Here is a 12872-nt window from a genome sequence, read left to right as displayed (position 1 = left end):
AAGGCAAGGTCTGAGATTGAGTGGGAGGGCAGGAGTGATTAAATGACAAGAGGGATGATGATGATGATTCAAGGCAAGGAGGGTGGTGGTGGACGAGTAAAGAAACAAGAGATGAGCTGAAATGGGCAGAGCCATTCAGGAATGCTCCGTTCCATCCGGCGAATGGGGGGCGCTCTTTCCTTTTATGGGTGATACGCAAATGAGGCAGCGAATACTGTTGAATCTGCAAAAACGATCATATTTAACCAAAGAAATGATGGAAAAACAATGATTCTTACATTTACAGTAAACATTCCTTATAAAAATGGAAAATGAACGTTTAAAATTCTTATTTGCCCTAATGTGAAAGAGTGTTGACTGCCGTTGGATGGAAATTTGCAACACAATTCGAGCATACTTACCTGACAGGGGAGAGACCTTGACCAGGAAGGAGGATTTCCCTCTAAGCGGACATTTTGACGTCACCTTCAAGACCGTCGCTGGATGCCAGAGGCTTCTTCAAGTCTTCAAGGAGAAGGGGAGCGTCGGACTGCTGGCCATGCTCGCTGCGGAGCCGCTCTTCACCCTCCCAACGCAGAGGAATCGCAAGCTGATTGTACACATGTACAACCCACACGTCCCGCTCGCCGATGTGCTGACGTTCCTTGCCAGATACGTCGACGGGGCGCAGAACAGCGTCGACGTCACCGACCAGTTTGGGATCTGGACCAGCAAGAGGGAGGTCACGGCAACGTTGAGACTGGACGCCCACGGCAACATCGTCCACCCTCCCTCCAGCTTCGCCATCGGAGGAAGTCGAGGATACATCACGTACGTGGGGCAGCCCAGAGTCTGTCGCACCTGCGGCAAATCCGGCCATTTAGCGAACACCTGCACTGCAACCGTCTGCAAGAACTGCAAGCAGGAAGGACACCAGACTAAGGACTGCAAGGAGAGCAAGCGCTGCAACCTGTGCGGGCTGGAAGGCCATCTCTACAGGGTCTGCCCCGAACGCAACTTCAGCTACGCCCAGGCGGCCAAGAACAACACAGCGGAGGAGGAGGGGGCAACAAGCAAGGATGCCCCAAAGAAGGCCAAGAGTCAGCGCCCGGCCGCGACCTCCTCCGAAAGCTTGTGGGATTAAAAAAAATTATTTTTAATCCCACAAGATTTCGGAGGCTTCCTCCTTCGTCAGATGGAGCCTCCGAAAGCTTGTGGAATTTAAAATAAATTTGTTGGACTATAACTTGGTGTTGTAAAATTGTTTACAATCTGAGCTATCACCTCGAAGGACTTGCTGGCCGATTAACAATGGTGTTCGTCGTTCTTTTCTGTAAAATACCTAGTAACCCTTAGATATTAAAGCATTTCCAGGACTGGGCGGTGAGATGCAGCCACCGCAAAAGCTCGATGGGGAAAGGCCACAGATTAGGACACTCTCGCCATCGTAGGCCGAGGGACTGGAAACCAAAAAAAACTCCTTGTAATGACTGTAATTGCTGTAATGTAACTGTAATCTATACTGATTGCAAGTGCAATGAGGCACCCTGCAGTTTCATGAACTGTATTTATTTGATGTCTGTCTCGGTGTGCTCTACGGGCTGTTCCCGGGGACGCACACCGAGACAGACATCAACTGCTGCTGGAAGTCCATTAACTTGGTGAAAGACGCCCTTTGGTCTGCCCGAAACCTGCTGGTCATCCAGTGCATGGAGCTGTCCTCGACCGAGTGTTGCAGACTGACACATTCCAAGGTCCAGGACTACGTGCTCAGGGATGCACTGAGGATGGGTGCGGCCACCGCAAAGGCTCTGTGGGGAAAGGCAACCGTTTATAGCCTTCCCGCCATTGTATACCGAGGGGCTGAAATCAGGGGAAAAAAAACCCTGTGCAGAATGTAAAATTCAAATTGCTGTAATGTACCTGTAATGAATCTGTAATGTACCTGCAATGAATCTGTAATCAATAATCTGTGTTGAGTATAATGCAATGAGACACCCCATAGTGTGATGAACTGTAATTATGTACAATGTGTTCATTGAACCGTACTTGATGTAACCTGCAAATTGTATAATCTGTATTGTGTACGTTTGGAATGTGATATGACAACTGTACTGTATGCATTGCTGCAAATTTTATTAATAAAGTACATTTTTTTGAAAAAAAAAAGCTGGAGTAAACCATTGGGATGGGAGAAATCTATTGGTGCTCCAGATATCTATTGGGGCTTCCGGTAATCTATTGATGGTCCAGAAACCACTGGGACAGGAGAAAGGAGCCACACAAGAGATTGTTACACAAGATTAGGGCTCATAGGATTGGAGGTAATATATTAGCATGGATTGACGATTGGTTAACGGACTGGAAAAAAGGAGTAAGGAATAAATGGGTCATTTTCGGGTTGGCAGGTAGTAACGAGACGGGTGCCGCAATGATCAGTGCTGGAGCCTCAGCTGTTTACAATCTATATCAATGACTTATAGGAGGGGACCGAGAATAATGTATCCAAACTTGTTGACGATACAAAGGTGGGAAAGTAAGTGGTGAGGAGGACGCAAAGAGGCTTCAAAGGGATATAGACAGGTTAAGTGAATGGGCGAGAAGGTGGCAAATAGAGTATAATGTGGGGAAATGTGAGGTTATTCACTTTGGTAACAAGAATAGAAAAGCAGAATATTTTTTTAAATGGTGAGAGACTAAGAAATGTTGTAGTCAGGGGGATTTGGGTTTCCTTATACACGAATCAAAGAAAGTTAACATGCAGGTACAGCAAGCAATTAGGAAGGGAAATGCTATGTTATCCAATATTTCAAGGGGGTTGGAGTACAAGAATAAGGAGGTCTTGCTGCAAATATATAGGACTTTGGTGAGACCACATCTGGAGTACTGTGCACAGTTTTGGTCTCCTTACCTAAGGAAGGATATACTTGCCTTAGAGGGTGTGCAACGAAGGTTCACTGGATTGATTCCTGGGATGAGCGGGTTGTCTGTGAGGAGAGATTGAGTAGAATGGGCTCATGTTCTCTGGATTTTAGAACAATGAGTGGTGATCTAATTGAAACGTATAAAATTCTTAGAAGGCTTGACAAGGTAGATGCAGAGAGGCTGCTCTCCCTGGCTGGAGACTCTAGAACTAGGGGTCATAGTCTCAAGATGAGGGGTCGGCCATTTAGTACCGAGAAGAGGAAAACAATTACTCAGCGGGTTGTGAATCTTGGGAATTTTCTGCCCCCCAGAGGGCTGTTGATGCTCAGTTGTTGAGTATATTCAAGACTGACATCGATCGATTTTTGGACACTGAGGGAATCAAGTGATATGTGGATACGGTGGGAAAGTGGAATTAAGGTAAAAGTTCAGCCATGATCTTATTTAATGGAGGAGCAGGGTCCAGGGGCCGAATGGCCTACTTCTGCTGTACTGTACAGGAAAATCTATGCACCAACCAACTCGACATCTTTATTTCACAATTTGGCAAAGGTTTTGCTATTTAACAATAAAAGAGGAATATCTTTAATTTATAAAGCGCCCTTCACGATCAAAGCAGGTCCGGAAGCGATTTGCAGCCAATGGAGTGTTTTTTGAAGGGTAATCACTGTTGTAATGTAGGAACACAGCAGCCGATTTTCACAGAGCAAGGTCCCATAAACAGCAATGTAATAATAAGCAGATCATCTGTACTGGTGATGTTGGTTGAGTGATAAACATTGACCAGGACACTGGGTTGAACTCGCCTGCTTTTTTTCCAATAGTGCATTAGACTATTTCACGTCCACCTGTGAGAGAATATAGAGCCTCTGTTTAATGTCTTATCTGAAAGACAGATCCTCTCAGAGTACCAAACTCCATTAGTTCTGCACTGGACTAATCCAGTAAGCCTAGATTTTGTGCTGAAGACTCTGGAGTGGGAGTCGAAACTACAATGTCCAATATCAGAGTTAAGGAGGCTATCAACTGGGCCACTACTGACACCTTACAACAAAGCCCAGCGAGTTCAATTACTAATACATTATAAATCATATGCCTGCACCTAATATTGTTTTTAAAAAGTACTTACACTTCTGCGTCACCTCTTTCCATTAGAAATTCCTATATTGTATTAATTTTTACAATAAAAAACTGCCTCTGTAAATGTGAAATGCTGTAATTACACCTGTCCACCAGAGGTGACGCTGTAGAACCTCGATTCTGTAACTCCCACCTTCTCAGCATGTTTGCAAAAACCTCTGATATTTCAACAAACTCTACTTGCTTCAGAAATTGCCAGATATTTTACTACTTTACTGTAAATCTACAACAATTTTAAACAAAGTATGCATACACTTCCTATTATAGACAAACAAATACATAACGTCGGACTTTAAAAGGAGATTTACAGAATAAAAACTCATTATTTCGCCAGAAGAATGCAGTATGTGAGTGGATGATAGTTGCACAATACAAATTGATTATTGATTCAGTAAAATGCAGTGAGTGGGGGATAGTTACATAATATATATTGATTATTGATCCAGTAAAATGCAATGAGTGGAGGATAGTTACATAATATAAATTGATTATTTCTCCAGCAATATTTCAATCGAGAGCTGGACCTCTTTCAGGCTGGGGCAGATCATCGCATGCAAAAGGTAGGTAATGCATAGAATTATCCAGGGCCAGAATAACCTCCTGCTCCAGTTTCGATCTCCTAAGGGTCGAGAGGAAACTCCAAGATTCCCCCTCCCCCCAGATTGGCCTGAGTTTTCATTTGTTTTTTCGCCTCTCACAGGAGATGGCGTAGTTTTGGGTGGAGTGGGGATTGTATTTAGTGTGAAACACAAGGTATGAGAATTGCATGAGACAGGCTGGATGCACCAGAGTATCTTTTGCTGTTAGTTCTTGTTCGTATGTTTGTATGTTTGTAAAATGCAATGAGGGGAGGATAATTACATAATACAAATTATGTGTGTAAAATTATTCCCAGTCAGTTACAGCAGTGATTGACGGGGGAATTACCCAATCATCTCCATTCTGGCCGAAAACAGTGGCCACACTACTTGCAGCCCTAAATAAATGGTGAATTTCAGCTATAAGCGGGGTTGAGTGGTGCTGGCGAATTAAAGATCTAAAATGAAATTGAGAGTGCATTGGCCGCGAATCGAACACAGATCACTCATGGGGAAAGCGAAATTTCGATCACTGATCTTCAGCAAAGTGATGGAAGGTTTCGTCGACGGTGCTATCTAGCGGCACTTACTCACAAATAACCTGCTCACTGATGCTCAGTTTCGGTTCCGCCAGGATCACTCGGCTCCAGACCTCATTACAGCCTTGGTACAAACATGGACATAAGAGCTGAATTCCAGAGGTGAGGTAAGAGTGACTGCCCTTGACATCAAGGCAGCATTTGACCGAGTGTGGCACCAAGGAGCCCGAGTAAAATTGAAGTCAACGGGAATCAGGGGGAAAACTCGCCATCGGCTGGAGTCATACCTAGCAAGAAGGAAGATGGTAGTGGTTGTTGGAGACCAATCATCTCAGCCCCAGGACATTGCTGCAGGAGTTCCTCAGGGCAGTGTCCTAGGCCCAACGATCTTCAGCTGCTTCATCAATGACCTTCCCTCCATCATAAGTTCGGAAATTGGGATGTTCGCTGATGATTGCACAGTATTCAGTTCCATTCGCAACCCCTCAGATAATGAAGTCCGTCCCCGCATGCAGCAAGACCTGGACAACATCCAGGCTTGGGCTCATAAGTGGCAAGTAACATTCGCGCCAGACAAGTGCCAGGCAATGACCATCTCCAACAAGAGAGAGTCTAACTATCTTACCATTGGCATTCAACGGCATTACCATCGCCGAATCCCCCACCATTAACATCCTGGGGGTCGCCATTGACCAGAAACTGAACTGGACCAGCCACATAAATACTGTGGCTACAAGAGCAGGTCAGAGGCTGGGTATTCTGCGGCGAGTGACTCAACTTCTGACTCCCCAAAGCCTTTCCACCATCTCCAAGGCACAAGTCAAGAGTTTGATGGAATACTCTCCACTTGCCTGGATGAGTGCAGCTCCAACAACACTCAAGAAGCTCGACACCATCCAGGACAAAGCAGCCCGCTTGATTGGCACCCCATCCACCACCAGGAAGTAATGCTCAGGGTGGATAAGGGGGAACCAATGGATGCAGTATATTTGGATTTCCAAAAGACGTTCGATAAGGTACCATATAAAAGATGACTGCACACGATAAGAGCTCATGGTGTTGGGGTAATATACTGGCATGGATAGAGGATTTGCTAACTAACAGAAAACAAAGAGTCAGGATAAAAGGGTCATTTTCCAAATAACAATCTGTAACTAGTGGGGTGCCACAGGGCTCCGTGCTGGGGCCTCAACTATTTACAATATATATCAATGACTTAGATGAAGGAACAGAGTATCTTATGGCCAAGTTTGCTGATGATACAAAGATAGGTGGAAAAGCAAGTTGCGATGAGGGCACAAAGTGTCTGCAAAAGGATATTGTCAGGTTAAGTGAATGGGCAAACATTTGGCAGATGGAATATAACGTGGCAAAATGTGAAGACATCCACTTTGAGAGGAAAAATAAAAAAGCAAATATTAATTGAATGGAGAAATACTACAAAATGCTGCAGTACAGAGGGATCTGGGTGTCCTCGTACATGAAACACAAAAAGTCAACATGTAGGTGCAGCAGGTAATCCGGAAGACAAACGGAATATTGGCCTTTATTTATGTGGGAGCGGAGTGTAAAAGCAGGGAAGTCATGCTAAAACTGTACAGGGTGCTGGTGAGACCGCACCTGGAGGACAGCATACAGTACTGGTGCCCTTATTTAAGGAAGGACATACTTGCATTGGAGGCAGTTCAGAGAATCATAGAAGTTTACAACATGGAAACAGGCCCTTCGGCCCAACATGTCCATGTCGCCCAGTTTATACCACTAAGCTAGTCCCAATTGCCTGCACTTGGCCCATATCCCTCTATACCTATCTAACCCATGTAACTGTCCAAATGCTTTTTAAAACACAAAATTGTACCCGCCTCTACTACTGCCTCTGGCAGCTCATTCCAGACACTCACCACCCTTTGAGTGAAAAAATTGCCCCTCTGGATCCTTTTATATCTCTCCCCTCTCAGCTTAAATCTATGTCCCCTCGTTATAGCCTCCCCTACCTTTGGGAAAAGATTTTGACTATCTACCTTATCTATGCCCCTCATTATTTTATAGACTTCTATAAGATCACCCCTTAACCTCCTACTCTCCAGGGGAAAAAGTCCCAGTCTATCTAACCTCTCCCTATAAGTCAAACCATCAAGTCCCGGTAGCATCCTAGTAAATCTGTTCTGCACTCTTTCTAGTTTAATAATATCCTTTCTATAATAGGGTGACCAGAACTGTACACAGTATTCCAAGTGTGGCCTTACTAATGTCTTGTACAACTTCAACCAGACATCCCAACTCCTGTATTCAATGTTCTGACCAATGAAACCAAGCATGCCGAATGCCTTCTTCACCATCCTATACACCTGTGACTCCACTTTCAAGGAGCTATGAACCTGTACTCCTAGATCTCTTTGTTCTATAACTCTCCCCGACGCCCCACCATTAACGGAGTAGGTCCTGGCCTGATTCGATCTCCCAAAATGCATCACCTCACATTTATCTAAATTAAACTCCATCTGCCATTCATCGGCCCACTGGCCCAATTTATCAAGATCCCGTTGCAATCCCAGATAACCTTCTTCACTGTCCACAATGCCACCAATCTTGGTGTCATCTGCAAACTTACTAACCATGCCTCCTAAATTCTCATCCAAATCATTAATATAAATAACAAATAACAGCGGACCCAGCACCGATCCCTGAGGCACACCGCTGGTCACAGTCCTCCAGTTTGAAAAACAACCCTCTACAACCACCCTCTGTCTTCTGTCGTCAAGCCAATTTTGTATCCAATTGGCTACCTCACCTTGGATCCCGTGAGATTTAACCTTATGTAACAACCTACCATGCGGTACCTTGTCAAAGGCTTTGCTAAAGTCCATGTAGACCACATCTACTGCACAGCCCTCATCTATCTTCTTGGTTACTCCTTCAAAAAACTCAATCAAATTCGTGAGATATGATTTTCCTCTCACAAAACCATGCCGACTGTTCCTAATCACTCCCTGCCTCTCCAAATGCCTGTAGAAGGTTCACCTGGTTGATTCCAGGTATGGATGGGTTGTCTCATGAGGAAAGATTGTACAGGTTGGGTCTATACTCGTTGGAGTTTAGAAGAATGAGAGGAGACCTAACCGAAAAATACAAGATTCTGAGGGGACTCGATAGGGTAGATGCTGAGAGGATGGAACCCCTCATGGAGGAATCTAAAACTAGGGGCCATAGTCTCAGAATAAGGGTTCGCACGTTTAAGACGGAAATGAGGAGGAATTTCTTCTCCCAGAGGGTCATGAATCTTTGGAATTCTTTACCCCAAAAAGCTGTGGAGGCTGAGCCATTGAATACATTCAAGGCTGAGTCAGACAAATTTTTGGTCAGCAAGGGAGTCAAAGGATATGGGGAAAAGGCGGGAAAGTGGAGTTGAGGTAAAAATCAGATCAGCCATGATCTCATTAAATGGCGGAACGGGGTCGAGGGGCCGAATGGCCAACTCCTACTCCCATCTATTTTGGTCTTATGATCACAGGGTGAGGCCCTTTAACTGGACAGGTCACACCGTGAGATCTCATGGTGTGGCCCCTTTAACTGGACGGGCCATACCGTGAGACACGGTCTTTATTGTATTGTATTGCTTCGAAATTGTGAAATTTAATTTTAACTCTGTGTATTCTTAAATTTTATGTAGTAATGTAATAAAAAAAGTTTACAGAAACCTTCGTGTGAAATGGGAACCGAATCTACAATGGGCTTATCAGTAAACAGGCATGTTGTCCATTGCTCCACTGGCCCAACTGATACAAGGTAAGTAGGAGCTCACACTCCCAAAGCGCTGCGGTATGAGCAGGTACCGAGTCGATCTTGGTCATGCCCACACGATTCCATGAGCCCAGGAGTGTCAAAAGGCGCACAGTGAACAATCACCAAAGGGAAAAACCTTAACTGCTTCCCATGGATAGCTCAGCTGGTCGAATCGAAGTGTTTAATACAAAAGTAGATCAAAATCATCCTTAGTGTCGCTGGTTCGAAGTAGTGAACGTGCTTTTGGAATAAGCAGCAATTAGCTCATGGCCGTTCTCATAACTTTACAGACAGCCGACTGCTTAACATGTTGGCGCTGAGGCACAGGGCACCTCTTTTCCGTTCTCAAACATTCAAGCTTTCTGTGTCTGCCCGAAAACGGCTGTTTTGCTCGAGCATTTGCGTCTGCTCACCGGCAGGGAGTGCCTTTGCGTAACAACACTTCAAACCGCTTTCAGGCAAAAGACTTCTGTCAGTCAGTCAGACAGACAGGGCCTTCGCTGCTCCCTCAAACTCGGGGCCGCTGTTCCTTTCCGGTGACCTCGTCTGCCTTCCGCAGGCTCGGGCTCTTCTCAGCATCATTCACGATTGCTGTGGCTTCCAGTTCTACTGTTGCTCACTTGCTGATGCTCGATACTACCGATTGGAGTAAAGTATTGATTGTATTCAGGGAGGGGGCCAACCCAAGGCAAGATTTCTCTGCTGGTCGTGGAGCCGCTTGGAGGCGAGTGCGAAGCAGCTACTGTGAAGGGCAATTTACAATAAACAACCACAAATATGGAATAATGGGGGCAGTAGAAACATGGATACAGAATTAGCTGCGGGACAGGAAACAGAGAGTCGTGGTGAACGGTTGTTTTTTCGGACTGGAGGGAAGTATATAGTGTTGTTCCTCAGCGGTCAGTGCTGGGACCACTGCTTTTCTTGATATATATTAATGACTTGGACTTGGGTGTACAGGGCACAATTTCCAAATTTGCAGAGGACACGAAATTGTTTTTTATTCGTTCATGGGATGTGGGCATCGCTGGCCATCCCTCATCGCCCTTGAGAAGGTGGTGGTGAGCCGCCTTCTTGAACCGCTGCAGTCCGTGTGGTGAAGGTTCTCCCACAGTGGAAGGGTAGTAAACAGTAAGAAGAATAGTGATAGACTTCAAGAGGATATAGACACGCTGTTGTCATGGGCGGACACGTGGCAGATGAACATTAACGTAGAAAAATGCGAATTGATGCATTTCGGTGGGAATAACGAGGAGAGACAATATAAACTAGAGGGCACAATTCTAAAATGGGTACAGGAACAGAGAGATCTGGGGGTGTATGTGCACAAATCATTGAAGGTGACAGTGCAGGTTGAAAAAGCAGTTCAAAACCATACGCGATCCATGGCTTTATAAATAGAGGCATAGAGTACAAAAGTATGGAAGTCATGATGAACCTTTATGAAACACTGGTTCGGCCATAACTGGAGTATTGTATCCACTCCTGGGCACCGCACTTTAGGAAAGATGTGAAGGCCTTGCAGAGGGTGCAGAAGAGATTTACTCGAATGATTCCAGGGATGAGGGATTTTAGTTTCATGGATAGACTGGAGAAGCTGGGATTGTTCTCCTTGGAACAGAAACTTTTGCGAGCAGATTTGATAGAGGTATTCAAAATCATGAATGATTTAGACAGAGTAGATAGAGAAAAACTGTTCCCATTGGCGGAAGGGTCAAGGACCAGAGGACATAGATTAAAGTTGATTGACAAAAGAACCAAATGTGACAGGAGGAAAAACTTTTTTACGCAGCGAGTGGTTAGGATCTGGAATGGACTGCCCGAGGGGGTGATTCAATCATGGAAAGGAAAACATTTGCAGGGCTCCGGGGATGGGGCGGGGGAGTGGGACAAGCTGGATTGCTCTTGCATAGAGCTGGTATGGACTCGATAGGCCAAATGGCCTCATTCCGTGCTGTAACCTTTCTATGATTCTGATAGAGTGCTCGCTGAGCATGTGAGAGATAGTAGGATCGTTTCTTGCATTCTCCACTCACCTTTTGACTTGGGTCAATTGTCCAGAAACAAAAGTGGTGTCAGTTTTCAGCGAGCCCATGGTCCATGTACTTCTTAAGCTTCACTGCGTGCTACGGTACAGAGGGGTCAAGGGGCAGCAAATCTTTTGGTGTGCTGCAGGCAGCAAAAATTCTTGATTTTGGTCTTGAGCAAAGATGGAAAAAAAAAGCTTAAAGATGCCTTCTCTGAGGATTGAACTCAGGACCTTCAGATTATGAGACTGACGCGCTGCCTGCTGCGCTAAGAAGGCACTTGATCCATATATATCCAGGCAGCACTAACAAGTAGGACAGTTTGCAAGTTGTAAAATCATAAACTAATCGGCAGTTTGCAAAAAACTCTCCATCCAGGTGGAAATCGAACCAACAATCTTCTGAATTCTGGCCAGACACGTTCTCCATTGCTCCACTAACCCAGGTTGTGGAGAGTAAGGAGCAGCTCACACTCTCAAAGCGCTGCGGTATGAGCAGGTACCGAGTCAGTCTCGGTCATGCCCACGCAACTCCACGAGTCCGGGAGTGTCAAAAGGCGCACGGTGAACAATCACCTTTGCTGCTTCCCTTCGATAGCTCAGCTGGTAATGCGGAAAACTTGTAGAGATTAAATCTTGAAAGCAAAATTACTCTTAAATCGCTGGTTTAATTCCGGCGCAAAGTAGCAAACTTGCTTTTGGAGCGAATGGTGTTGAGCTCAAGGCCGCTTTCTTAACTTTACAGATTGCTTACTGGTTAAAATATTGGCGCTTTTCCTTTCTCAAACCTGAAAGCTTTCTGTGTCTGTCCGAACATGGCTGATTTGCTCGAGCATTTTCCTCTGCTCACCAGCAGGGAGTGCCTTTGTGCAACAACACGTCAAACCGGACTCACTTTCAGGCAAAAAAGACTTCTCTCAGACAGTCAGACAGGTCTCTCGCTGCTCAGAGGAGTGCCGTTGAGCAGCAATTTTTTTTTATTTTCAAAATATACTTTATTTCATAAAATTTAAGGATGCATACAGTTCAGGGTAAAAATCGCAATTTCAATTCTAAACAATACAAAACAGATCGCACACACTCTGATCCCATTATTTCGATACAATGCAGAGTGCATTTCTTGTCATACATTCTGTGTAATAAAAGGTGGGATGGCTTTACACGGTGCTCTTTCCCCATAGAGCCCTTGTGTAGGCCGCACCGTGCCTCAGTGCATCCCGCAGCACATTCCCCTGGACCTTGGAGTGTGCCAGTCGGCAACACTCGCTCGTGGACAGCTCCTTCAGCTGGAAAACCTGTAGGTTTCGAGTGGACCAAAGGGCCTCCTTCACCGAGTTGATGGTCTTCCAGCAGCAGTCGATATCTGTCTCAGTGTACGTCCTGGGGAACAACCCATGGAGCACAGCGTCCTGTGTTACCGAGGTGTTGGGGATGAACTGGGACAGAGACAAACGCATCTCTCTCCACACATTCTGCGTGAAGGTCCAGTCCACCAGAAGACGGACAACGGTCTCATCCCTGTTGCAGCTTTGAAGGCAGCTCGAGGTGGTGCTGAGATTCCGTGCATGTTGGAAGGACCGCACTGGGAGGGTCCTTCCCACCACCATCCAGGCCACATCCTGGTGCCTGTTGGTCAGTTCCAGCGACGAGATGTTCTGCCAAATGGCATCAACCGTCTGGTCGGGGATCTGCCCGATCGGATTCACCCTCTCCTTTTCCTGCAGGACCCCCAGAACGTTCCTCGTCGACCACTGTCCGACGGCCTTATGGTCGAAGTGGTTCCTCCTCAGGAAATTCTCCACCTGGGACAGTGGTGGGGGACTGTCTAGCTGGAAGGTACATCCTGCGTCTGCTCGGCCAGCATGGCCAGACCCAGTTTTCTCAGTGTATTGGACAGGTAGA

At 45.7% G+C, this 12872-nt stretch overlaps 1 protein-coding gene and 1 non-coding gene across 2 annotated transcripts; one reads left to right on the top strand and one right to left on the bottom strand.

The window, feature by feature from the left end:
- The first annotated feature begins 367 nt into the window (after positions 1-367).
- Positions 368-2124, top strand: LOC137308333 (zinc finger CCHC domain-containing protein 3-like). Its single transcript, XM_067977131.1, has 2 exons — positions 368-1101; positions 1182-2124. Exons 1-2 carry the CDS (start codon positions 368-370, stop codon positions 1207-1209), a joined length of 762 nt encoding a protein of 253 aa, XP_067833232.1. The 3' UTR covers positions 1210-2124.
- A 9052-nt stretch (positions 2125-11176) lies between these two features.
- On the bottom strand, positions 11177-11249 carry trnam-cau (transfer RNA methionine (anticodon CAU)). Its single transcript has one exon. It is a non-coding gene; the product is annotated as a tRNA-Met (tRNA).
- Positions 11250-12872: the final 1623 nt, after the last annotated feature.

Source organism: Heptranchias perlo, unplaced genomic scaffold (assembly GCF_035084215.1).
Source record: "Heptranchias perlo isolate sHepPer1 unplaced genomic scaffold, sHepPer1.hap1 HAP1_SCAFFOLD_129, whole genome shotgun sequence".
Lineage (NCBI taxonomy): Eukaryota > Metazoa > Chordata > Chondrichthyes > Hexanchiformes > Hexanchidae > Heptranchias > Heptranchias perlo.
The sequence above is the reverse complement of the archived record's forward strand: the minus strand, read 5'-3'. Positions and strand labels throughout refer to the sequence as shown.

Coding starts and splice junctions, on each gene's coding strand:
- LOC137308333 (XM_067977131.1), top strand. CDS start 368: ATGGAAATTTGCAACACAATTCGAGCATACTTACCTGACAGGGGAGAG. Junction 1,102..1,181: donor CAGCGCCCGGCCGCGACCTC/CTCCGAAAGCTT, acceptor GTCAGATGGAGC/CTCCGAAAGCTTGTGGAATT.